At 57.2% G+C, this 24,984-nt stretch overlaps 12 protein-coding genes across 12 annotated transcripts; 8 read left to right on the top strand and 4 right to left on the bottom strand.

Moving 5' to 3' along the window:
• The first annotated feature begins 267 nt into the window (after positions 1 to 267).
• On the top strand, positions 268 to 1,456 carry F5144DRAFT_626224 (uncharacterized protein). The gene is made up of 3 exons (XM_066792255.1): positions 268 to 650; positions 710 to 1,059; positions 1,125 to 1,456. The coding sequence occupies exons 1-3, from the start codon at positions 454 to 456 to the stop codon at positions 1,175 to 1,177; spliced, it is 600 nt and encodes a 199-aa protein (XP_066649595.1). The 5' UTR covers positions 268 to 453; the 3' UTR covers positions 1,178 to 1,456.
• Positions 1,457 to 1,926: 470 nt separating this feature from the next.
• F5144DRAFT_478832 (S-adenosyl-L-methionine-dependent methyltransferase) lies at positions 1,927 to 2,649 on the bottom strand (the record flags this gene model as incomplete). Its single annotated transcript, XM_066785123.1, has 2 exons — positions 1,927 to 2,385; positions 2,449 to 2,649. 2 exons carry the CDS (start codon positions 2,647 to 2,649, stop codon positions 1,927 to 1,929), a joined length of 660 nt encoding a protein of 219 aa, XP_066649594.1.
• Positions 2,650 to 4,038: 1,389 nt separating this feature from the next.
• On the top strand, positions 4,039 to 5,113 carry F5144DRAFT_82797 (NUDIX hydrolase domain-like protein). Its single transcript, XM_066793454.1, has 3 exons — positions 4,039 to 4,320; positions 4,382 to 4,584; positions 4,656 to 5,113. Exons 1-3 carry the CDS (start codon positions 4,218 to 4,220, stop codon positions 4,821 to 4,823), a joined length of 474 nt encoding a protein of 157 aa, XP_066649593.1. The 5' UTR covers positions 4,039 to 4,217; the 3' UTR covers positions 4,824 to 5,113.
• On the top strand, positions 5,114 to 8,627 carry F5144DRAFT_82798 (fungal-specific transcription factor domain-containing protein). Its single transcript, XM_066793455.1, has 4 exons — positions 5,114 to 5,616; positions 5,670 to 6,194; positions 6,248 to 6,610; positions 6,658 to 8,627. Exons 1-4 carry the CDS (start codon positions 5,404 to 5,406, stop codon positions 8,476 to 8,478), a joined length of 2,922 nt encoding a protein of 973 aa, XP_066649592.1. The 5' UTR covers positions 5,114 to 5,403; the 3' UTR covers positions 8,479 to 8,627.
• Positions 8,628 to 11,096: 2,469 nt separating this feature from the next.
• Positions 11,097 to 13,260, bottom strand: F5144DRAFT_479761 (uncharacterized protein; the record flags this gene model as incomplete). Its single annotated transcript, XM_066785188.1, has 8 exons — positions 11,097 to 11,752; positions 11,811 to 12,075; positions 12,131 to 12,344; positions 12,398 to 12,514; positions 12,566 to 12,670; positions 12,726 to 12,857; positions 12,909 to 12,998; positions 13,061 to 13,260. The coding sequence occupies 8 exons, from the start codon at positions 13,258 to 13,260 to the stop codon at positions 11,097 to 11,099; spliced, it is 1,779 nt and encodes a 592-aa protein (XP_066649591.1).
• Positions 13,261 to 14,788: 1,528 nt separating this feature from the next.
• On the top strand, positions 14,789 to 15,370 carry F5144DRAFT_480188 (uncharacterized protein; the record flags this gene model as incomplete). Its single annotated transcript, XM_066785214.1, has 2 exons — positions 14,789 to 14,910; positions 14,983 to 15,370. 2 exons carry the CDS (start codon positions 14,789 to 14,791, stop codon positions 15,368 to 15,370), a joined length of 510 nt encoding a protein of 169 aa, XP_066649590.1.
• An 861-nt stretch (positions 15,371 to 16,231) lies between these two features.
• F5144DRAFT_589542 (uncharacterized protein) lies at positions 16,232 to 17,302 on the top strand (the record flags this gene model as incomplete). Its single annotated transcript, XM_066790052.1, has 4 exons — positions 16,232 to 16,291; positions 16,321 to 16,448; positions 16,479 to 16,520; positions 17,002 to 17,302. 4 exons carry the CDS (start codon positions 16,232 to 16,234, stop codon positions 17,300 to 17,302), a joined length of 531 nt encoding a protein of 176 aa, XP_066649589.1.
• Positions 17,303 to 17,579: 277 nt separating this feature from the next.
• F5144DRAFT_461125 (uncharacterized protein) lies at positions 17,580 to 18,536 on the top strand (the record flags this gene model as incomplete). Its single annotated transcript, XM_066784979.1, has 2 exons — positions 17,580 to 17,794; positions 18,155 to 18,536. Coding segments are annotated over 2 exons (597 nt in total), but the record flags the coding sequence as incomplete, so codon positions are not given.
• Positions 18,537 to 18,717: 181 nt separating this feature from the next.
• On the top strand, positions 18,718 to 19,590 carry F5144DRAFT_559041 (uncharacterized protein). The gene has a single exon (XM_066788116.1). The coding sequence runs from the start codon at positions 19,082 to 19,084 to the stop codon at positions 19,376 to 19,378; it is 297 nt and encodes a 98-aa protein (XP_066649587.1). The 5' UTR covers positions 18,718 to 19,081; the 3' UTR covers positions 19,379 to 19,590.
• Positions 19,591 to 20,164: 574 nt separating this feature from the next.
• Positions 20,165 to 20,882, top strand: F5144DRAFT_559040 (uncharacterized protein; the record flags this gene model as incomplete). The annotated part of the gene is made up of 1 exon (XM_066788115.1): positions 20,165 to 20,882. A coding segment is annotated over one exon (718 nt), but the record flags the coding sequence as incomplete, so codon positions are not given.
• A 547-nt stretch (positions 20,883 to 21,429) lies between these two features.
• On the bottom strand, positions 21,430 to 22,888 carry F5144DRAFT_503895 (uncharacterized protein). The gene is made up of 4 exons (XM_066786426.1): positions 22,607 to 22,888; positions 22,475 to 22,521; positions 22,354 to 22,391; positions 21,430 to 22,261 (listed from the first exon to the last, which is right to left on the bottom strand). Exons 1-4 carry the CDS (start codon positions 22,680 to 22,682, stop codon positions 21,694 to 21,696), a joined length of 729 nt encoding a protein of 242 aa, XP_066649585.1. The 5' UTR covers positions 22,683 to 22,888; the 3' UTR covers positions 21,430 to 21,693.
• Positions 22,889 to 23,160: 272 nt separating this feature from the next.
• F5144DRAFT_626215 (uncharacterized protein) lies at positions 23,161 to 24,095 on the bottom strand (the record flags this gene model as incomplete). Its single annotated transcript, XM_066792254.1, has 1 exon — positions 23,161 to 24,095. One exon carries the CDS (start codon positions 24,093 to 24,095, stop codon positions 23,583 to 23,585), a length of 513 nt encoding a protein of 170 aa, XP_066649584.1. The 3' UTR covers positions 23,161 to 23,582.
• Between the last annotated feature and the right edge of the window lie 889 nt (positions 24,096 to 24,984).

The raw sequence follows: 24,984 nt of genomic DNA, 5'->3' as shown, positions 1-24,984 counted from the left end.
GACATGTATGTATGTACAGATGTTGATGACTTGCATTGGATGACGGGATGATTTTGGATGGGGTTGCATGGGGTATTGATACAGACGGCCGGTACAACTTGATCGCTAGATGGGGGGGAGGGCATGTACATATCCGGCTGGCTGGCTGGTGGGAAAGGGGCTGATACCCGGTGTTTACAAATTAGACTGAATGTGGACATATTCGTTGCTCGGGTTGGATGTCTGCCTGCCTGCTGCCTGCTGCTTGATTCGGATGTCTTGCGCAGCCCTTGTGTCCCAACCGCTCACTCACCGACCAATCGTGACCTCTCCCAATAACAAATTATGGCGGAAGCATACGGTTTCCCGTCCCTCCCATTCCCAAATTTATGTCAATATTTGTCCCGTGCCCTCTGTAATAGCGCATTGTCGCTCCCTATTCACAACTACTGATTCCCCCACTTGGCCTCAACAATGGATACCGTTACAGGCCCAAATGCGACCAATGTCCCGGAGGCCCAACCAGAAGATGGTGACCCCTCCCTGCGCACCATACAATCGGAAGTACCGGACGATGATGCCATTGACGCTCCAATTCCGGAAGCTCAAGCTACGACAGAAGAACGCTTCAAAGACTTTGACATGAATGGTGTCATCCACGTTGTGATACAGTGAGCTTTGGCCCTCGGTCGCCTGTTTAAAGATGCAAGTCCGGGACTGACCTTGTAAGAGTGACGCTCTCCCGGCAAACGGAGATTTTCCGATATGTCGGCTACAAATACGACTGGGACTATCCGAGCCCCTTCTGGCATTTTCTTGGAAAGATAGTGGCCAAGGCAATATTTGACAACAAAGCCGAGCTTCGTGAACTGAATTATGTTGCCGTTGGCAGGCGAGAGTTCATCGCCTACACGACGTCTATGTGGACAGCCGCTGTCGAAGCATGGAAAGCAGCAGGTAACGCTGAGCTACCACCCCTGAACGTCATCGAGGTGAACTTCAAAAAACCACAACCGGGGCGACCCCTGGATATGACTTGGGCTCTTGCCAGAGGCCCAATCACCAACAAAATCAGACAATGTGGGTCACAGTTTGCGTCACTGGCGTGCTAAACGACAAGGAAGCTAACGCGAAGCGTGCCGCAGGGAACGGACGCACTGGTGATGAAGTCTACGACCTCGTGCTCAAGGAAGGGTAGGAGGTTGGAGAATCAGTGACATGTGGTCAGTGACGGGCGCTTCGCGGCAGACCTTCTCTTGAATAAACAACTTTTTGTGCGTCAAGTTGGTTGGAATATGATGCCAAAGTTTTGAGGCTTGTCAAGTCGGGTCTTGGTTTGGTAGGGACCCTCTGAGTGTTCATGTAGCTGCGGGTCTTGAAAAGATATCCACGTTTGAGGTTTAGAGTTAATCGGATGATTGTGGCCATGCTATGACTCGGTCTCGGAATTACATTTTATGATACACCTATCGGCGATGCAGCCAAGATCTTCATTCTCCCCAGCCTAGTCCTGTCGATATATCTGTATGTCGTTGATGTGTCATTGCACGGTGTGGCGGACCGGTTCTCTCGGAGGCTCTTTAATATCTTATGTCGCTACACACAAGTTGATCAGGCCTGCGACGTGGGAATGTACGTATATCTGTACACCCTCTCATATCGCCAAACAAAACGCTACGCAGGTTGGCTGTCCCAGTTCTGCGCCCTGGGAGGCTCAGGCACTAAGGTGGCCATCCAGACGATGATCGTAGGTGTCTTAAGGGAAATCCTCGTACCCACAGCCGTTGTCTCCAACTTAGACTTCCTGCTCTTCCTCCCCTACTTAGGGCTTCTACCTACAACGTACACGCAATCATGGTGTACTCGAGAGTCTTTTATTTCTCCAAAACGCTGGATACAAAACAAAGAAAGCACAGAAACAATAAGCAAAAGAGAAGAACACCGAACTTATAGCTTTTCCTCCTTGCTCTTTGCCTTCCGAATCACCCAACCGTAGTATTCAAACCCGCCGTTGTGTCCCCCGAGAATTTGTAGGTCCAAATCCCATAAGCCCTGCTGATTTAGCAAGCTCCTCATAAAATGAGGCTGCCTAAAGGTGACATAAAGAAAGATGCCATCGTCTGATAATACCCTATGAACCTCTGCCAGATATTTTGCCGTGTTCTCTCTAACCTCTGGGGGCGGGCTCCAAGGACTTCCGTGGACCATAGCATCTAGCGTGCCTTTGTCGAAAGCGACGCCAATAGATTTATCGGCAATGTCGACCATATTTCGTACATCCATGCATCGCCATTCTATACCCGGCCTGTCTCGGTGTCTCTCTGCCATCGTCTCCACGATTTTGGATGAGAAATCGACGCATATTTGGGGGCGGTAGCCTCGCGAGTCAAGCTCCAATGGGATAACCTAATACAATTATGGAATTCGATCAGCGAGTGTGGAAGTGAAGTGCGCAAGGGAGCAACCAACACTATCTCCGGAGCCGAGATGGAGAATTACTGGGTTGTCGGGTGGTGTGGATTCTGGCGCTTCAAAGAGTGGACTTTGAAAGAACTCTTCCAGGTCGGCGAAGGAACGGAACCACTCGTGCGTAGGTGTCAGTCCGTCTGACTTGGAGTAGTGCTTATCCCAGTACTCAGCCGTGCTGAGGGCTTCTTCCACTGCGGACATGGCTGGAAGTGCGGAATCGTAGGTGTAATTGTAGCGTGAAGAATCAGGATGATGCTACAATCAAGCTTCGAAAGTAAGATGCAACGGGACTACGGTGACTTAAATGAGCACAGGCGACAAGCCACATTCAACAGGAAAATCCCACTAGTGGTGCCCGGCCGGGAGTTATAAGGTACGGCAGTTGCCCTTGGTAGTAAACATAAAGAAGGTCCCTTCCCGGCCGCTTGCGGGCGCATACACAAAGCTCAGGAAAGCACCGGCCACAACCGAAATCCCAAACCAATGAACGATTTGCTGACTCGAAACCACAGAAAGAGCCCGAGACGACTGCGGTAACAAGAATAGAAATATAGATACCTATATATGTATAATCCGACTGCCTGTGGCTGAGGAGGCCGGGGATGTATGGGCCCTCCCTTGTCTGCAGACGGAACGGGTAGGTCCTCCCACCCTCATCGTTCCTTGTTTAATCGCTCCTGTACCAAAGCCAAATACTACGAACACACAGTATTGTACCTTTCCCACGCCGACTCTGTCTGTAGTGCGGTCCTAGCCGAGACCCTGAAATGGCTCCGCTCCATACCTAAATAGATCGAATGACAGCTCCTCGCGCGTGTCCTGCCCCGGTCCTTGACAAAGGGATCATCCGCAGGTATCAAAGGCTACCTAAGTAGTGCGGGAAGCCAATTCCAAACCCGCCTTCGCCACCACCAGCTGTGGCGCCCTAAACTCCCTGCGATTTTCCACAAGAAAATATCATGCCCCGTCCAAGACCTTCAAAAATCCAACCGCGAAGCCCGTGAGGCAAACAGCAACGACAATGTTGGTGACGAGAATGGAGTGTGCGATGTAAGTGATTTCAATACGGCTCATGCTGACTCCTTCAACGAGTCCTCGCCCTGGACGAACTCGTCGGTGTTATAAGCCTTGGAAATGACGACGAGGGTGCTATAACGACTCTCCAAGTCCTAGAGAGCAAGACACCCGAGGTAGATGTTTTGTTTCGCTCGGCCTTTCGTCAGCAGCGTGGAAACCGGGGTTGAGGGGTTCAGGGGTCCCCAGTCGTTCGCCTTTTGTTTCAATCGTTCAAAGAGCTCACTCATGCTTTGGGGTCCTCCCGACACATCTTTCCAAATCCCAAGCTACTTTACCCACTTGCTACTATGGTTATCTTTATTTTCGGTCGCCTTTGTGCGGCAAATATGTTGAGTGAAGGGGAGGAAAGGACGAAACGAAACGCAGTAATGTAAAGCTCTCTAAATCACTGTCGGGAAATGCCGCTTGGCATTCGGTTTCTGACTCGCGATAACCAAATGTGGGGGGAGCTCCCATGCTGTTGTCGATTAGTTACAACTTTTTTTTAAGTTTTGAAGGCGAACCTGTCAGAGACGTTGCAGGCCAAGCCGGGAAGGAGAGGATCAAGATTTCCAAGAATTGCACGTGCAGGGGCTTTATTTTCCCCGCACTTACAGATCAATTCATCATCTGCCTAAAATATAAAAAAAAAAGAGCGTGGCACTGTTAGCAAACCGTTAGCGTTAGCAGGGCAAGTCAGCGAGTCAACAACCATGTCAGCCCAGAACCCAGTTGTCCGAGTAGGCGTCGCCGCCATTGTGCGCGACAAACTGGGTCGGATGGTAGTGGGCATTCGGAAAGGCTCACACGGTGACGGTATGACATATTGTGGCTTGAGTTCTTGACTGCAGGCTGCGGCTTGGCTGACACATTGCAGGACAATGGCAGTTCCCGGGAGGCCATCTTGAGATGGGAGAGAGCTATTTTGCATGTGCTGAGCGGGAGACGTTGGAAGAAACAGGCCTCGTTGTCAAAGCCGAGAAGCTTCTCACATTGACAAACGACATCTTCAGCCCGGAAAAGCACTATATCACCATCTTTGTGTTGTGCCAAAGGCTTGACGACACGCAAGAGCCCCAGGTGTGTTTCTCCCTGCCGTGAACCATGATCTCACTTTTCATCTCTTCCCCCTGCTAATCCATCCCATGCAGGTCCTCGAGCCCCATAAATGTTCCTGTTGGGAATGGAAGACTTGGGATGACGTGAGGGCCGTTATCGCCGGGAACACGGAGGAGGGGCAGCCGGGAAAGGTTTTTCTGCCTATCGTTAACCTCCTCGAAGAGCAACCCGATATTGAGGCTCTGACGAGATCAACCTAAATGATGAAGCGCGAAGCCGAGACCTGACTCATCCAGCACCAAAGCGAAACCGGGACGAAGCGATGCTCGGGGCTGCACCCTGGTTCGCCCGGGAATAAGTCCGGTATCTACGGAAGGACGGATACCTGTATGCACATACTAGATTTTGAGGACCCCGGCTGAGCCCACTCAGTTGCCGACGGATGCGGGCCAGACTGGTTCGGGGCGACAAGCGGGAGAGGCATTGGCCACTGGGGTGCTTGGCGATCCTGTGACCCCACCATCTTTTCTCACTCAGTCAGGCATTTGTTCCCAAATCAAATCAACTCAACTCAGCTTACCAAAATCTACCAGGCCAAAAAAGAATCCCATCTTCGCCTTGCCAAACGCCTTACCAACGCATTCCCCTCTGTACATATTCTAGAAGGCGTAATCCGGTGCGGCCGTCTAAACGATCCACAACGCTCATATGCATTTCGTCACGCATCAGCAGCCGTGCCCTCCTCCCGACCCCGCCAATCGAGCCTCAGCACTCTGAACTCCAAATCCGCCGAATCCCGTTCCCGGCCCCTCCATCCGCCGACACGCCGCCGCCGCCACCATGCCTGAGGGAGGAAATTCGAGTGTGCAGCCCTCGACGGGCGAAGACACACCGAAGTCAACCGATGCCACGAGCGCCCACGATGGCTATGACCCCCAACAGATCATCGCCTTGGCACGTCACCCGCCCCCAGGTGCTTCTGTCTACTCGCCCACTGCCGCCCCCTCAACCGCGCTCAACCCGCGCAGTTGCGTTACCTGCCGGAGGAGAAAGGTGCGCTGCCTTTTGTGCGGCCGCGGGTCGCCTCAGCTAACAGCTTAACGCAGGTCCGTTGTGACAAACACATGCCATGCTCCAACTGCCGCCGCGGCCAAATTCCCTGCATCTTCCCGGCCCCGGGCCGGGCACCACGGCGCGTTCGCCCCAAGGACCCCAATGCGCCCGCAAAACAACCGTCTAGCGAGCGCGAGCTAGAGTTAATGAAGCGGCTGCGGAAGCTGGAAGGCATTGTCGAAGAGCTTAGCGGCCAGATTGAGGTCGAGTCGGTACGCCACCCTTACAGCGCGGGGAACTCCCCGGAGGCGGGGGCTGCGTATCAAAAGGATGACCATGCTCTCGGAGGGCGTTCGATGCCCGGGCCCAACGTTACAAGCGGCAGCGTGAACCATGAATCACCTGGCTTCACCCACGCCAGGCTACAGACACGGCCGACATCAGCATCCATCTCCGAGACAGACTCGATCGGCAAAGCCTCTCCCGATGTGCACAAGCAGTTTGGCCGCCTGGTCTTGAACGAGAGGGGCGTGACGCGATATGTCAGCAGCTCATTATGGTCGTCGATAAACGACGAGGTAAGCCAGCTCTCTTTTACGGGACCGGGTACACCGGGATTAATGCGCTACAGCTGGATGAACTCCGCAAGGCGTCGCAATACCTCACAGACGAAGAATCCGTCGAGTCCGATGTGGAAGCCTCCCCCGAGTCGATCAGCCACGAAAAGAGCTTAATAGAGCACCAGTCCTTCATCCTCGGATACCGCTCGGCCGACGTCGACCTCAGAGCTCTCCATCCCTTACCGTCCCAGATTCCCTTCATCTGGCAGGTCTACCAAGAGAATGTCGACCCCATCCTCAAAGTCATCCATGTCCCCAGCATGAGCAAAGTCATCAAGGAGCTCCGACACAATCTGGATGGCCTCACGCCCTCGACGGAGGCATTGATGTTCTCCATCTATTATGCCTCCATCACCTCGCTGGACGAGGAGGAGGTATGTGCATGCGCCCCAGACAATGTTGTTTCTTCTAACACCCGCAGGTCAAACTCAATTTTGGTACCGAGAAGACCACCCTGATTCAGAAATACCGTTTCGCCGTCGAACAGGCTTTGGCAAGGGCCGAATTCCTTACCAAACCCGACTTCACCGTCATCCAGGCCTTTATGCTTTTCCTCGTTTTCGTTCGCCGGCACGACGACACAAGATTCGCTTGGACACTCACCGCTCTACTCATCCGCCTCAGTCAGGCCCTGGGCCTCCACCGCGACGGAACCCACTTTCCGAATCTCACACCCTTCCAGATCGAGATGCGCCGGCGACTCTTCTGGGCCGTGTGCGTGCTGGATCTGCGGTCCGCCGAGGACCAAGGGACCGACCTCACCATCGTCTCGGGGACGTTTGACACCCAGATCCCTCTCAACATTAACGATACCGACATCTCACCGGAGAGCAAGGAGCTTCCCGAACCGAGAGAGGGCACCACGGACATGGCCTTCTCTCTCATTCGCTACGAGATCTGCTCCTTGTCGAGGCGCTTGCACATTGTCTCATCCGGCATGACTCCCGTTTGCCCCTCCGATGCCGGAAAGTCGCTAGAGGAGCGCGAGGCGTTGCTCACCGAAGCGTCGCGAAAAGTGGAGCAGCGGCTGCACAAGGACAGCTCCAACTCCATGTTCTGGGTGGCATCCAACGTTACCCGGATCATCGTCGCCAAGATGACCCTCGTCATCTACCAGCCTGTTCTATTCCCGGGCCCCGGCGATGATGTGCTTTCCGAGGATGTGCGGGCGCGCCTGCTCAACGCCGCACTCGACGTGTTCGAGTACAGCCATATCTTGAACACAGACCCCCGCTGTAAACAGTGGCGCTGGTTATTCCAGACCTGGAGCCACTGGCATGCGCTGGCGTACACGCTGATTGAAGTTTCGCACCGTCCGTGGGGCCCCAAGGCCGAGCGAGCTTGGGCCGCCCTGAACTTGACGTTCCTGTCGCCCAACCCAGCCGAGCTCGAGAAGCTGACGAGCCACCACGCCGTGTGGATGCCCCTAAGGAAGCTGTATCTGAGGGTCAAGAAGCACCGCGAGGCCGAGATTGCCCGCTTGCGCGCAGACCCACAAGCTTCACGAGAACTAGACCTCCAGGACCAGTCCAGAAGCCCCCCCACCAGCTTCGGCGGCATCCCGGCTTCCATAAAAGCTGCCGCTGCCCGCGAGCGCTGGCGGAAGCTTGTAAATCTGCCCGCTCAAGAGGAACCCCAACTCCACCAAGACCCAGTAGCCGGGGCACCAGCTCGGAGCCAGACCATGCCACAGGACACGATGGGCATACACCCAGCGGCCACCGCGAACTATGCCAAACCCGAAGTGATGGACTTTATCGACCAAGCCATGTCCAACCCCTCATTTATCCCTCTAGATTTTGCGCCCCTGTGGTCCACGGCCCAACCCGAGGAGATCGCGCGTGTCGCCTTCTTCCCTTACCAAAACCAGACAAGCGACCCCTCGCAAGTCGACAGCGCGATAAGCTTTGACCCAAGCACCCCGATACCCGACCTCCAACAAATGGGCAGGACTTCGACCTCGATGAGCTTGCCCGCCCATCTATCACAACCCCAGCATCAACAGCAGACGCCGCAGGGAATGGCGCAGGGGCCGCAAAATGCCGAGGAGAACCTACCGCCCTGGCTCTGGCCGACGACTGGCTCGCCGGACATCCTACGCCTGCCGAATATGGGCGGGGAGGATATGGATACGACGATGGACGAGGGGTTTGACTGGCAGACGTGGCAGGAGAGCCTGGGGAGATACGAGGTTGAAGCGAACGGCGGGCGCGCGGGCAGTACCTGGGGCCCGGGGCTTTAACTTTTGCGTACGCCCATGGCGTGCGGCAGTGCCGCGGGGGTGCCATGGAGGAGCGGATTTGTATAAAAAAATGTTGCTGGGTTGGTTTTGAGACGAGTGGCTGCGGCGCACGCCTTATTCAAGATACCCTAAAAGATACTGACGATGATTTGCACGACCCCGTTCCTCCTCTCTTACTAACAATGGCGTGAATATCACAATTAGCCAGCTAGCCCGTCTGAGCTAAATACAGTTAATTATCTTTGCAAATTCTCAGGTTCCGTCCTCGCACCAACCCCTCTCCCGACCCCAACCATCCTCATTTGGCTCTCAAGACGTCGCGGCATCGGCCACATGCAACCATCTGGCAGCCGGGGCACTGGAAAGCGAAACGCGACGTTGACTGTTGGCAACGAGAACACAGGTGGCGGCCTTCCTGGCGGCTCCACCATCCTTTGTGCTTGCATGATGATCCGCCGGCGTCCGTGTTGCCGGGCCCAGACAAGTCCGGGTTCTTCTTGTTGCGAGGGCCGGGTGGGGTTGGCTTTTGCTGGTTGTTTCTATCAGGGGGAAATGGGGCCGCCTTATGATTGATCCTAGGGCCAGAGGGGGCTGCCTTCTGGTTGTTGGTGTTGTTGCTGCTGTCGGAGCCGGGCGGGCATGCCTTTTGGTTGTTGTTGTTGCCGAGCGTAGATGAGCCAGGCTTCTTGTTTTTCTTACCAAGGTTTGGACCCGGCGCTGCCTGTGCCACCCCTTGCGGCTTGGGGTGCGTTTCTTTCCCGTCCATATCTTCCACCTGCTCACCCCTTGCGTTACCCTCCTCTTGCGCGCGCCTTACCCGCTGTAGTACCTCCTCTATCTTCTCTGCGGCTTTCCGATGCTGCTCCCGCTCCAATTCCTCCTTGGCTTTCTTTTTCTCCATCCTCTTCTTTTCCAGCTCCAGCTTTCGTTCTCGTACCCGTTCCCTTTCCTTTTCTTCCCTCGCTATCCGTTCCTGCTCTTCCTGCCACCTATCCCACTCCCTTTCCAATTTCTCCTTCGCTCTTCGTTCCCTCTCCTCCCTCGCCCTCTGCTCCCTCTCCACCCTCACCTTCTTCTCTTCCTCCTCCTTCCTCCGCCTTTCAATCTCCTCCCACGCCCTCCTCAACTGCTCCCTCGCCTCCTCCGCCGCCTCCCTCTCCTCCCTTTCCTCCCTCGCCTGCCGTTCCATCTCCTCCCACATCCTCCTCTCCCTATCCCTCCTCTCCCTCTCCATCCTCTCCCTCTCTACCCTCTCCCCCTCCTCCCTCACCACCTCCGCCCTCACCCGCCTCATCTCCCCCATCTCCCGCTCCACCCCCTCCAACAACCCCCGCAGCTCCACCACCGTCGCCCCCTGCACCACCCGCTTCGCCTCCAGCACCAGCCGCCCCGTCCGCCGCTCCACCGCCCGCCGCGCCCGCACCTCCGCTTCCTCGGCCTGCTGTGCGGCTTCTTCTTCTGTCGGTGGGGGTGGTGGCGGGCCGCTGAAGAGGTTGAATGGGAATGGGAACCAGGAAGCGCCTCTGGTAGCGGCGGCTGCGAGGGCGGCGGCTTTGGCGGCGGCGGCGGCGTCGTCGGCTTCTTGGGTGGAGAGGTTGGCGAGGGAGGTTCTGGTTTTGTGGAGGGCGGCGGTGGCGGTGGTGAGGGCGGTGGTGAGCGTGGTGTGGCGGGTTTGTAGGGCTTGCAGGGCGCTGTCGAGCTGGGCGAGGCGGTGGGTGTAGTGTTGGTGGGCTTGGTTGTTGTCGGAGGGGGAGGGGGTGGTGGTGGGGTTGGGTTTGGGGGGTGGGTTGGTGGTTGGTTTGGGGGGTTGTTTGGATCGTACGGAAGGGTAGTGGTAGAGGTCGTAGTCTCGGCGTTTGGCGGCGTCTTTGAGTGTTGAGTAGGCCGCGTTCAGCTGGGTACGAGGGTGCATATGTCAGCGCCATAGTGGGAGTCTGGGCTTTGGTCGTCCGGGGCATACCAGCTGAAAGTCGGCCGTAGCCTGTGGGTTGGCGAGGTTTTTGTCGGGATGCCTCAGCTTGGCCAGGCGCTTGTAACTGGCCTTGATTAAGTTCTCATCCCCGGTCTGTGTGATGCCGAGAACGGCGTAGTAATCATGGGTGATTTTTGAGCCCACCATTGCTTGTCGCCAGGCGTTTCTCTGACCTTGGAACTGACGTGAAGGGACCGGTGGTGGACGGAAGAGAAACCGGGCGGCTCAAGCTGTCCTTGTGGTACGAGGCTGGGGTCGCTGTCGGCCTCCGTGCAGCATGTCACGCCTATCAGATCACTGGAGTTATGCGCGTTGGTTCATGTTTTTTTTTTTACTTGAGGTCCCCAATAGGCAGCAATCGGTCACCAAGAACACATCTGATTTGAGGATATAAACTTGATTGTTTGGGTATGATATCCTCCTGGCTTTTGGGGGGTTTTGCAATGAATCCAGAAGCTATCGAGTGACCAAATCGGACAACATCCCCAATACATGTGCGCAATGCAACCCCAACGCCATGCATCCCATCCCAATATAAACACACCAAACGCCATGCTCCAACCCAAACAAAACCACACTTTTCCCATCCACCCCAAAAACAACCCACATCCCTTCCCACCTCAAAGTAAGATACCTAGGTACCTAATCACGCCCACTTCCCCAACAAACTCATCACCCCCATCCCCACCACCAACGCCCCCAACCCCAACACCGTCCTGACCGGCCCCGCCCTTGTCATCTCGCCGCCCAGCATCCAGTCGTGCGCCCACATCTCCACCACCCCGACCCACACCAGGATGCCCGCGGAGAAGGCGTCCAGCGTGCCGATGGCGATGATGGTGGCCGGGTCGTTGCCGTTGAAGTTCTGCAGCACGCCGATGCCGATGCCCATGCCGAGGGGGGTGACCAGGGCGAAGGCGAGGGCGAGGAGGAGTTTGCGGCGGAGGGATACGGATGCTGCGGCTTGGGGAGTGGTGGCGGAGGGGGTGGGGGTGGTGGTGTGGGTGCTGCTGTTGGAGGCGTCGGTTGTGGCGTGGGCGGTTTTGGGTTCGGGGGTGCCGGTGGTGGTGGTGGTGGCTGCGGGGGTGGACTCGTCGTGGGCGTGGTAGTGCTCGTGGGCGTGGGCGTGGTTGTGGCCGCCGTGGCCGTGGCCGGTGATGGGAGTGTCGGTGGGGCAGGGACGGCCGAGCGCGGCGATGCGTGTGCCCAGGGCGAGGCCTTCGAACATTTGGTGGAAGACGATTACGGCGAAGAGGGTGAGGAAGAAGGCGTCGCCGGCGACGACGAGGGTGAGGCCGATGACTGGGGTGAAACGGTCAGTGGGGTGTGATTGGAAAGGGGTGGTTGCTGGGAGGCTTACGGAGGGAGTGGAAGATGACGCCGGCTTCTAGGACGGCAATGTTGACCATGTCAGTTCGGGCTTCGGGTGCGGCATGGCCATGTCCGACTGCCTCGACGGTGCTGGGCTTGGCTTTGGCCTCGTGCCATTGGACGAGACGACTGCCGCAGTACTCAACCAAGAAGGACAGGAAGATACCAGCCATGAGAATGGCAGCCGCGGTAGCCTCGTACTCGAGCTCGCCGAGACACTCGTTGGTGAACATGAGGTTGGCATGTGTGTAGAGCTATGGCCGGCCTCGTCAGTATTTGTGGCGTGGACCAGGGTTAAACGTCACTCACATGAACAAAAGCGGTCGAGATGATGACGCCAGTGCCGAATTGCCTGAGGACGGTGAAAACGGGATGAGTTGGTGAGATATAGGAAGCCACCAGGATTGGGGTGAAGACGCCAATGGAACTGGTCGCAAGCATGACGAATAGGAGGCCGACGCGGAGATTGATGTTGTAGTCTCTGTCGACGCGTTCGCAGGTGTTTTCCACGCCAGTGCAGTGCCTACTCCGGTTAGCGTTGCCTGTTATGGAGAAAAAGAGAAGTGTAATCCTTACTCGACACCGGCATGGAAGTGGCAGTCCCCCCCCTCGGCATGGCCCTCGTCATGCTCACCCTCCTCTTCTCCGGCGACATGGATTTCCACCTCGTCACCGTTGGGGCCGATACAAAAGCTAGACAATGTCAGAGTTTTATGCGGGAGGATGGCGCAGAACATGACTTACGTTTCGGTCCCGTGGCTGTGGCACCCGGTGAAAGCCGGCGGAATGTCCTGGGTCGCCGTTACAGTGGTGTGAACCTCATACTCGGCCGTCCCACCCATGCAGTAGCTAACAATTGTTAGAATGGGCAAGGAATGGCAGGACAGGACTGATCATCACCCACAGTAAAGAACTATGCGTATGGCATTTTGACACAGCCGTGATGCTGGTGGCGGCGTCCTGGGTGGTCGGGGTTGGCCCGTCGGTTTGTGCGGCGGCAATGACCTGTACCTCGCCGGTAGGAGCCATGCAATACCTGGTGATGTGAGTTGATGGACACCAATGAGAGGACAGGAGGGAGGCCTACATGTCGGCGCCATGGTTGTGGCAGTCGGTGTAGGACGAGGCAGTGACGTCGCCCGATATCCTAAACTCCGAGGCACCTGCTTGGCAGTATCTACAAGGCGCGGCTAGTGTCAGCGGCACAAGGTACGTGACTAGAGGGCGAGGGGGGCATACTGCACTGTGCCATGCTCGTGGCATTTTGACACCGCAGTTATGGTGGCCGGATTGGGGTCTGAGACAGAGGGGTCCACGTGGGGCGCCCTTTGATAGACTAGTCGGGCGGTCGGGGAAACAGCCTGTGCGATATGTGCGCCAGTGGCGGCCAGGAGGCCATAAAGGACAGCCGTCCGGAGAGGAGAAGGAAGCCGGGCCATGGTGTAGGTGTCCGGGAGGGAGAAACAAGTTCGGCAACGCGAAAAGGGCGGACCGACTCGGGGGGACGGGAGAGGATATATTAGGTAGGTAGGTACCCAGCCACTGATGAGAGAGTCAGGGCTCCAGGGGTGCAGAACCAAGAGCGCGGGGTGTCTGAGACAAACAGACTGTGGCTTCGTCTATTTCTTCGAGGGTGGGTATCGGTTGGCTGATAGGGATGGGGGGTTGCACAGGGGGTCTGCGCGAAGTCGTAGTGCAGCTCCAAGAGAATACACCACAGAAGGGGATAAGTCAGTGATGCAGTGACCTAGTGACCTAGGTAGGGACACACCAGACAGATCCGTCCCAATGGTCTTTCAGCAAACCCGGTGCCGTGGAATGGGTGAAGAAAGGGTTCGAGCTTTCTGCAGGCAAATGCCGTGATGGCCTTAGTGTTCCAAAGAAAGGGTACCTAGGGTAGGAGGGAAGGCAAGAATACAAAAAAGGCTCAAAGTTCAGAATGTGAGGGTGTCAACAGCAAAAAGGAAAACAGCCCAGGACACAAGCGACGCACGCGGGTTGGAGGAGTGAGTGGACTCGAACAAACCCACCCAAAAGGGATTGTGACCGAGAGTTGGCTGGGGGGGGGTGGATGTGGAAAGAGTGGAAAGAGGGTAAAAAGAGGGTAAAGAAAGAAAATGCACAACATCTGATTGGTCCATTCTTTGCCCAGACTGCGCGCAATCTTTACCCGCCAAGTGCCTGCGCACCTTGATGGCCAGCAGTCCGAGAACCTTGATGGCCTCGATGGGCTTCTAACCCTCCAGCCAAGACTTCAGCCCCTCCAACAAGGCCGTGAGAAACCCAGTTCCGTGCCAGTTCTGTGCCATTTGCCCCAGTTTCAAGGTTTCACCACAACAACCCGAGCCAACAGGAAAGAGCTGAGGCCTCGTGGGAGCAAGACATACAGGCAACCAGTGACAGACCGCACAAAACCAGGGACAACATCCAGACTGGAATTAACTTGACACGAGGAAAATGCAAGAAGGAACTGACATCCCACGCGACTTACGCGGCTCACTCCTTCGATTCACTTGATTCGCTCGAGTCCCCTTGGATTCAGTTGAAATGGTCATTCCCGCAGGCCACATCCATGACCATACCTCCGTGGCACCGTGACACCACCTCTCAACCCGTGCCTTGGACTCTTGGCGATGGGACATTGAATGAGCGCATTCCTGCAGTGTCAAGGCCCCCTTCTCAACCGGACCGAGGGGGAAGGGGAGTGGGTTGGCGCGTGTCTCTTGTCCCTTCTCGACTGACCGTGGTGGTTGGTTCTTGGTGGGTGGATGGATCATGGCCCTGGACGAGCTGCGGTTCCCTGCTTCAGTCACCAGTGGGCGTGCCACATGGCGCATATATTATACCCTCCCTCTGTGCGTCTCCGTGAACTGATGCGATGCTCGTGCCCTCCCGCTCCCACGGCCCGCTCCCAGATTCGTCCATCCGCTCACGGTACACCCGGCTACCACGTCCCGCAAAATCAAAATGAAGGCCATTGCATACGCCGCCGTCCTCCTGGGACTCGTTTCCACCGCCCTGGGTCAGACCGAGACCCTCGCCCCCTCCCCTACCGAGTCGTACGGCTGCGAGCCGCATGGCGATCACTGGTAAGCCGCCTGCATCCCACGTGGGCGTCATGCTATGAATCATGATGCTGAACCAATGTCTGTGTGTCTCAGGCACTGTGAGGGTGCTCGTACCGCTACTACCGCGGCTGACGCCGTCACCACCACCGGTGCTCCTGCCACCACTTCTGCCGCCCATGGCCATGACCATGACCATGACCACGACGAGGACGAGGACGAGGATGATGACCACGACCACACTGACGCCGCCGGCACGGGGGCTCTGGCACCTAGCCCGACCGAGTCCTACGGCTGCGAACCCCACGGCGACCACTGGCACTGCGAAGGCGCCATCACTGCTTCTGCCACCACGCCCCCCGCGGGCACCGGGGCCCAAGACGCCGCCGCCACCTCCTCTACTAGCACCGGAGCAGCTCCTCACTTTGAGGTTGCCGGGCTGGGGTTCGCCGGTATCGCCGCCGTTGCCGCCATGGCCCTTTGAATGAGCGATATTCCCGCCCCTAGTTTCGTTTTCATCTTAGTTCCACTCAACAACACCTGAGACTTGTCACTTGGTTTATGTTAGTCATTCGGACGCGGAAAATTTGAGAGGAAGGAGGGAGGGCAAAGTACCTAATTCTTTTCTTTGTACAAACTTCTGTAACAGAATAATCCCACGTTATCACCACACTTGGTCGCGTCGCCTTGACTGTCAGTTTCTCCATCTCTCCTCTCCCGTTTCCCACTCTCACTCATTCAAGTTGATTCAGCCCTTTGAAGTGTGTCCATCACAGCAACCCATTTCAATCTAAAAGACTTGACTCCGACATCTTTCGGCCCAACATGCAATTGTCATGGTCGGGCTGTTTTCAACCCTTTCCACCCTCGTTGTGCTCGATGAACCTTGGATTCAGCCCTCTTGGTCATTGAATTTTGTTTGGCGCTGCCCCCACGTTCAGCTCCTGCAATGCTGGCAGAATTTGGGAAGACTGAGAACCTTGATGGCTCGGCCCCCGTTCTAAAAACATTCATCTCGTCCGAGCTCACACCCCACCTCTGCAGTGGGTCTAGTGGCGTGGAATGCCCAAAAATATTCTGTTTTTGTCTAACCCTGGCTTCCCATTATTATGCCATCAAAGAGGTAACTCCATCCAAGTTCACACAACACACTACCGACATACCCATAACTTAGAGGGTAACCTCAGCACTGAAAGCTTGACAGTGCCGAGCCCTGCATCGAAACCCTCCTCGAGCAGATTTTATTTATCAGCCGACGATCGCACCTAAACTCGGGCCTGGGCGACAAAAACCCCCGCATTTTCAAAATGTGCCTCCGAAATCGCCCGCTGAGTTGGAACCCTGCATGCCCCGCCGCACGCTGGCAGGCGCCTTTGCGGAATGTCGAGAGAACAATCCTGTTTTGGTGCGTTGGGTTTCGGCTTTCTCAAAAAGGAAGCAAGAACACCTGACCCATGCTGGCCTCGCCTAAAGCCCAAGCTTCGCTTTTCGGCTCGACCGGTTCATCCTCCGGCACCCGCATCCGGCATCCGGCATTCGGGATCTGCCGGTGGCAACTCCGTGTCCGGCCAGCCGGTGCGGCAGTGATTCAGTGCAACCATCCGGACCGTGGACCGAGCGGCCGAGCTGGCCGAGTTTTCTTCACTCTGCCCTCCACCAGGCAAGCGCATGTTGGCCGCACCATGAGAAAATGATGCAAGTCATGCGATGGAATGCTGTGCATCTCACCTGAAACACCACGTTGGGCATCACCAGAGTGGTTAGGTCCCGATAGGATTTCGCGATGCTCCCAAAATCGTTGCGGCTTAAAGTGGGCTGACCGCCAGCCGCACTCGGGCTCAAACAAGATCTGATAAACCTGCTGTGGCCCTACCTCACCGCACTTCCCGCGCCAGGCCGCCGTTCGGGAGACCGGATGCGCATTAAGAGCAGCCCAGTTCCAGCTTCTTGACCCATGACCCATTCGACTTGGGTTCTTATCTACGTCCGACGGAACCCAGGTCTTGCCGTCAGGTCGACCGACAGGACGAGAACCGGGGATGCGGGCGAGCCCGCCCATTTGTACCTGACTGAAACTTCACAAACTGCCAACTGACGATGCCGCGTTTCATGGAGGGTGGAGAAGGCCAATGTGTGGTCGGCGGTCAGGCGCTGGCGCTGGGCTAAAGGGCCTGGAGCAGCTTGGTGGCTGATTTGGGGCGCCGTTCACTGGCTGCTCGAGGGCCGCGAGTGGACACCCATCTGCAGGTCAAGCCAAAGACACAACGAGCCGAACAACTGGAGCCGTGCGATTGGCCCCTGTGTGCCAGACCAACAAAACCATCATGAACCGACTGCCAGCGCGGCAGAGAAGAGGCAGGGCCATGATGACTCGAAGCTGTCTCAGGAGAGACCCGCTGCTGGGAGTCCCTTCTAAAAGGCACTCTTGAGAAGTAAAGGTAGCGTGAAGACAAAAGTCTCCTGAAGCAAGCAACCAAGCGCCGATTTCATCTCGCAAACCGTAGAGCAAACGCCCCTCTTTAAGCGGCTCACCGACTCACCGCCACAACCTCCCTCACCGTGATTTCCGGGTGGCGCTCGAAAGCCAACACAAACCCAACCCGGAACCCGAGTCGAGTCGAGTCGAGTCTCTTCGCCAAACTCACCACCATTACCATCATCATCCTCACCAGCACACACGCACCACCGCCAAAATGCCCAACCTCGTCGCCATCGACGTCTCGGTCACCGACGACCGCATCCGGCTCGTCTTCTCCGACCGCGCCGTGGCCTCGGCCTACGCCGCCTACCTCCGCGCCCAGGACCTCCGGCCCCCGCAGTACCAGACCATCCCGGGCTACCAGCGCTCGCCCCAGCTTCACACCACCACCAAGGAGGTCAGCCTGTCGCTGCCCAACTTCATCACCTGGTAAGCTACAACTAAAACCTGAGGCCGGCTTCCATCCCGGGGGAGAGGGAGGGGGGGAAGGGGAGGCCAAGCTATTTCTTACTGCAGTCATGTTGTCATCCCACCGCATCGACGGACAGACGCCACGCCCCCGCCACGCCACACATGCATTACCCCGGTCTGCCCCTTGCTATTGGGATCTTGTCTTAGAATAGGCCTGCCCGTGCATGTGTGTGTGTGCGTGTGTGCTGTGTGTGTATGCGTGTGTGTGTGTGCGCGTGACCGTCTGTCCACCTGTGGTCTGCGTGATCCGTGTGTGTGTCTATGAGAGCAGGGGAAAGAAGTGTGGAGGGGCAACAGAGAACGCTAACCCCGCCCCAGGTTCATTACCTGCCGGCTCCCGGACGACGAAGACGCCGTGACCTTCACCTTCATGGACGAGCACGAGGCGCACGCGGCGCGGTGGGCCGACGCCATGCTGCTCTTCGAGCCCGCCCCGCGCGGCCCCGCCTCCGAATCCTCCTCCACCGCCGTCGGCGACGAAGACGACTACTACGACTACGACGACTCCAGCAGCCACCACAGCAGCAGCCACCACCCCTTTACCAACAACAGCAACTCCCACTACCACAACTACCGCAACAACAACAGCCCCCACCACCACCACCAAATCAACCACCGCACCTCCCCCATCAAACAGCTGCACGTCCGCCGCCTGTGGAACCGCGCCCGCCTGCTCAAGCGCCTCGAGGACCTGCGCCGCCGCACCCCGATCGTGCGGAGCCGCGTCGCCAGTCCCGTGTGGGCGGCCGCGGTGGGGGCGGCGGGTAACGGGGGGGTTGGGCAGCTTGGTTATGGTGGTGGTGGTGGGGGGAATGGTGGTGGGAATGGGAATGGGGGGAGGGTGCCGGTGGGGGTGATGGTGCCGGGGGTGAGGGGGGGGGATATTTGGTGGTGATCTTTTTCTTTTTTTCTTTTTTCGGTTGTTTTGTTTTGGGGAGGTGGTTTGGGTTGGGGGGTGGTCAAGTTTTGCTTCCGAGCCGTTCCATGAATAGCTGTGGCTTGGGGTTGCTGGTACTACTACTACCGTCACACAGTGAAGGTTACCTCAGGTCATTTCGCCTCGTTGGAGACGGGACGGACGGGACAGATAGGGCAGGTTGCTTGTCGGGTTTTTTTGGGGGCTTTTTTTATTCTGGTGACCGAGGACAAGGTGTCAGGGTCTTTTTTTGTCAACTCGTTGAGCGAGGGAGGGATCTTGCATTGGAGGCGTTTGTGGGCGTTCGTTATCTGGGGTAAAATCGGTCAATGGGAGGCGAGAGGCGCTTGTGCTGTTTTATTTTGTTGTTGTCCACAATCTTGTCATTCGGCTCCAGAGACCACCCGGCGCTTAACCGGTGCTGGTTTGTGCTATACCGAGAGGAGGAAGTGGCGTTCCGCCAGTGTTCCGCCATTGGCCTTGGGCGCTTGGTGTTGGGCATGGACGTGCAGCCGGTCCGGCCCATCCGGGATAGGCGTTGTATTCTGCTCGCCGATGTGATGACGGCTTGGGGCGCCGATCACGCGATCGCGTGCCGAAGTCAACATTTTCAAATCGAGAAATGAGGGAAAAGTGCTCCTCCAAACAGCACGCCGACACGCCCAAGCGGGTGATCGGCGTTCTCAGCTACTGCTAGTGCCGAATACCTTTGCTGCAAATAGCAGCGGCGTCTCCAGTCCCTGTTCCACCATCGAGTAAGCATCCCCACAAGGTCCATGCGCACCATCTCTTGGTGTTGAGCGAAACCGACCAGCACCTGTCATGGTCTGCTCACCAGAGCCGCCTCCGGTGGCTTTTTAGACTATCCAGCCCATCACTCAGGCTTGACTCATCAAGCCACTCGATGCAACGAGTTCCAAAATGGCTTGAAACCTTCACGGGGGGATATGCAGGGTTAGGGTTGTTTACGATTCAGGGGCTTGGGACGGGTCAGCTTTGGTGAGATCGGCGTCTCTTAACGCCGCGTCTATTATTGTCAGTGAACACCACTCATATCTTCGGCGCTAAACCCATGCCGGATGGCGGTAGACCGCCAAGATCGACATTCCCCGTTGCCAACAACAGAGCCGGGCCCCGGCTCGCGCGCTGGGTTGACATGCCGAGGAATGCGACGGGTAACGAACTATGATAAGCCAGGGGAAGCATGTCGACTACTCGGGGCAAGTGAGGGGCGACTTCCAAGGAAACAGCCAACTCCCTGGAAGGGCTACTGGGCGACTTGAATGCTTACTTGAAAGTCAACATAAGCCCCTGAGGAGAACGACGACAAGTCACTCCGGTCCTCCTCGACGAGTGCCCGACCTACCCACACCAATGTCCAAATTAGAATTTCCAAGTCCACACTACCGGCGATGGCACCCACCAGCCAAATATACCGGCCGTCATGGAAGCCAAATAGGCCGCATAGGCGTCCTCGTCGCCCCTCCCTCCAGTCTCGCGACAGACAAATCCGTTGCGAATCGGCACCACCAAGATTCAGAATGCGCCCAGATCTTCTCCCGCCCTTGGTGATTCCCAAGAGGCGCTCCCCGCCGCCCATTCTAGTGGCGAGCCATGCTCAGCACATCCAGCGGGAAGTCGAGCGGCCATTCCGGCCCTCGTACCACAGTCTTTCTCCTAGACTACGAGCGAGTCGGCCACCCGAACTCAAGCTCGACGACATCGACGACATTGACGTTTTCAACTTCTACAACCCCTGCCTCCTCCCACCATCCCCCATCCGGCCGTTCCCGGCCCGCTCGCACACCGATCCCACCCTGAACCTCCCCGCGCCGCCGCCCTACTCGCGGGACCCACCACCCGACTCCATGTCCGCCCCCGGCCTGCGGAGGTCAACCTACACCGTGAGCCGCCGGGGCCGCGAAACCAACCCTCGCCGCAGCAACTACGTAGCCATCATGCCACCTGCACCGGCAGCACGCCCGCGGTCACCGTCCCCACCGCAATCAAACCCCGAGCTGGACCTCGTCTCGCCGCTCTCCATCCAGCGCTCTCCCTCCCCCTTCTACGCACACGCACGCCCACACACACAACTACCACCATCACCACCACCACCCACCCCACCCCCACGCCTCCGCCCCCGACCAGCCACCACCCTCCCCCAACCACGCCGGGACGCCGCAGTCGCAGTCCCACACCTCAACTTCGAAACCTCGCGCCCCCCCTCCCCAGCTGTGGCCCCCCACCCTCAACCCTTCGCCCCACGGCAATGGGGCGCCGCCGACAACGACGACGACGCAAGCAGCAGCATCTACTCGGTGTACACGGACGGCGGGGCGGTGCCGGCGATGCATCATGTCCGTGACGAGGGGCATGATTCGTCGGAGAGGGGGTCGTCGGAGGATGATGATGAGGAGGGGGGGCATATGACGCCGTATCTTGCCGGGGGGTCGGGGAGTTGGTTGGGGAGGGGGGGGGCTGGGATGGAAGGGGAAGGGGGGTATGGGCAGGAAAGGGATCAGGTTGCGCTGAGGGAGTTGTGGGGGGTGATTGATGGGCTGTTGGGGCCGGGGAAGAATTTGGGGGATTATGATGCGAATAGCATTGCGGGGAGTATGGATGAGTTGGCGAGGGCGGCGGGGCAGTGGGAGGGTGGGGGTAAGAGGGAGAGTGGGCAGGGTGATCAGGGCATAGTGTATGGGGAGGCGACGTGGTGGCGGGCGTTTCGGCAGGGGTTGTTGCTTTCTTAGGTGGGTGGCCTGGGGTTTGTCCGTGGCTGCCTACATGATACCCATTCAATGATAATACTTTTTCAGCAAGCTAGGTACTACGTGCCCAGCCCCTACCATTTTCGGCAAGCTATCTAGGGTAGTTCCATCACTTCCTCCCTGCCCTAATCCCTCCATCCACTTTCAATGTTCACTAACCATCCCCCGTTCCCCTAATGATCATTCCTCTTCGACCACGGCGCAATCCCCTCCAACAACCTCTCATGCGCCCCCCGATCCCCCGACCTCTCCATCGCCTTTTCCCACACATCCTCCCCCTGCGTCTTCACAAACAACAACAAACCCCCCCACACAAAATCCACATACCCAAGCTCCCCCCCCGCAAAAAACGGCCCCTCCGTCCTCTTCAACACCTCCGTCACCTTCCCAACCCCCTTCTCCCAATCCCCCCACACCTTCTCCATATCCGCCTGCGCCGCAAACTCGCGCACGTCCAGCCCACCCACAAACGCCTTGCGCGTCTCCATCCAGTACGGCACGCTCGCGTCGGCCAGCAGCACGTCCGGCACGCGCACCAGGAAGACGGGCAGGAGCGCGCCCAGCGCCGCGCCGACCAGGCCTTCGATCTCAGCGAGGACCGGGGAGTCGAGGTGCAGCGAGGGCGTGGGGTGCGCGGCTTCGAGAACGGTGGCGATGGCGCGTGAGTCCATGGTGTAGGTGCCGTTGGGCTGGCGGATGGTCGGGATGGTGTAGGGCATGCCTTTCGCATTGGGGGCGACGCTGTGCGGAGGGGATGGTTAGTGGGGGGGTTGGGTTGAGGGGGGATGGGGATGGTGGGGATTCACGGGGGAAGAGGGGGGAGGGGGGCTTACTGTGGCTCGAGGGTCGGCTTGATGTCCGGGTATTCGACCTGTGGAATGCCGGTGGTGGTTAGGGGTGGGAAGGGTGGAGGGGGGGCCGGGTGTGGTAGTGGTGGTGGCGGTGGGGGCTTACCCATTCTGTGCGGTAGTCGAGGCCCTTGTAGTTCAGGAGTAGCCGCGCTGTGTAGGTATCGTAAGCATCATCGTCAAAGTGGGGGCCCCGGATTCAAGGTGGCGGTGGGTTGTTGTTGGCTCAAGGACTCACTCTTCCACGGGTTGAGAGACCAGCAAGTGCGTGGCTCCCTGGTGGGGATGTCGAACAGGACAATTTGCTCTGACATGTTGACTTGCTTAATTTCGAATCCTGTTAGAATGATGCTTTGTGTCTCTGGGAGTTGTCGAGGGACGAGGAGGACTTAGTTTACCAGGTCTGAAGGCCGTGATAAGCGGCAAGCCTGGGTATTTGTAGACAATATGTCAAGTCCCCCTTTGCCCGCTTTCCCCTCCGATTCAAGCCGAGCCAAGCTCTCTCGCCCTTAATCTGACGTTGCAGTGGGGTTACAGTGGCATTCGGGGACTGGATGCATGGGCGGGCTGTGGAGCTTACAAACCACAGCCGCCAATCCGCTCTCCTTTTGGTGTAAAGGGCGTACTTTGTAATCCACAGAATACGCACACTCGATTTCACTCTTGGGGCCGAGAGTCTCAAGTTACCTACCCAGACCCAATGAAGCTAAATCTCGAGGCTTTGCCCAACTACCCGAGTCTACACTCTAACTCGGAGTATTAGTTCGTTGACCTCGTTGCATTCCAAGTTTAAATCAAATCACATCACATGTAATTGGTAGGGATTTCGGGTTAACCTTAATCCCACCGTGATTACATGTAGCTCCATGTCGTCAACCCATTCGGGTTATTCTTCATCCCCTTAGTATAACACCCTGTTCCGATAGTGAAATTGCTTATGCTATCAAACACAGCCCGGGTGTCTCCATGGTCCTTTGCCGTTGAACATATGTAGTTCGAGGGTTACACAAGTGCTCAGGACTTCAGGGGGGTTTCGTACCACGGAGCCAACAAAACTTCGAGTGCGAATAAATTGTGCCGGCCACCAACTCAAGCCGTTATCAGGTACCTTACTTAGTCATTGGGTTTTGAATCCTTGCCATTCATGGCCATAGCATAATGCTACTCGTGATATCGAGCATGGGCTCGACATTTTCACCGAAACGGCGTGCTAGCTATTCTACCAGCATAACAACCCCGTCTCTCACCACAACCGGCTTGACCTCCTGCACCGGCACCGGCACCACCCTCTCATACTCCCCATACCCGCTGTGACGCCGATGACTCCGGCTGCGACTCCCACTGCTACTCCGACTGCTACTCCTGCCTCGACTCCTGCCCTCTCCCACAGTCGTATGCCGCGGCGGATACACACCCCTCACCCCACCATACCACGACCTGCCGGGCACCGCCCCGCCGCCCTGTAGCGCGCCGAGATTGCAGCAGGAGCCGAGGATCAAGAAGGGGAGCAGGGAGCCGGCTAGGGAGCCAAGCACGATGCCGGCGGTGGCGCCACCGGAGAGGGGGTTGGCGTAGGTGCGGTGGGTGTTGGGTATTTGGGCGGTGTTGGTGCCGGTGATGATGGTTCCCGTGCTGCCGGTAGGGATTATTTGGGATTGGCGGGGATGGAAGGTGCGGGTTGGGTGGAGGGTGTGGGTTAATGGGTGGAGGTTAGGGAGGGGGGCCATGGTTGGCTTGGTTGGTTGTGCTCTGGTAACCCTGCCTGGTGGAGGGAGTGTCGTGACTGTCGTGAGCGTGGTCGGGATGGACTTTCAGTGTTAATTTGATGCAGACGTTTCGTTGTTGTCGGTTACGGACCCTTTCCACTTGAGTATCTGATGAATTAGAGCTTGAGGCGAAGGGAGGGAGAGTTTGGGAGAGAGTGATTAAAGTTTATTCCCACGCAATGGGCCTTGAACGATGTCGCCAGGATCTGCGGGGCGTCTGCTTGCTCGGCCTTGGCTTCTGGTTTATACTTGCGAGTACCGTTGCTACCGTTTAAGTTGGAAATCTGCCTAGGGTGTGTGACGAACCTGTCCAGGATCCTATCCTGTTAGGGTTCAGCTTCGTTGAAGGTAATCTCTCGAGGATGCTTAGGTTCGGTGCAGCCAAAAGGTGCACAACAATAGACTTGTCTCAACAGTAGGCTTGCGAGCTTGTAGCGAACTGTAGTTGTGATTGCTAACTGGAGAACTCCCAGAGCTCTCCAGAGTGAGTGACTATATACTATCTTGGTCCCTAGGTACTTCCATGCCTGGCTGACCTGATCGTTGTTATTCAGAGGTGACCGCTCGCGATCACCTTGATCGTCGACGGTCACCTTGATCGTTACCGATCACCTTGATTGTTACCGATCAAGTGCTTCCTCAGTGGTCACCTTGATTGGCTGCCTTAACGATTGGCTCGGGTTGCGTCATGCACTTCCCCGCTTCTCCCCGTGTTCCTTATTCGTGACAGGGCGGTGATGTAATAGTACCTGGTTAACGTGGTGACGGGTAGACCCAGATACACAACTTAACGGTTGGAACTTGCTAATCCATGGGACCACGTAGCTATGTATGTAGGTATACGTGGGGC

Source organism: Chaetomium tenue, assembly GCF_020726465.1.
Source record: "Chaetomium tenue strain MPI-SDFR-AT-0079 chromosome Unknown F5144scaffold_1, whole genome shotgun sequence".
NCBI lineage: Eukaryota > Fungi > Ascomycota > Sordariomycetes > Sordariales > Chaetomiaceae > Chaetomium > Chaetomium tenue.
Note: the sequence above shows the minus strand (reverse complement) of the source record. Positions and strands in the feature narration are given on the sequence as shown.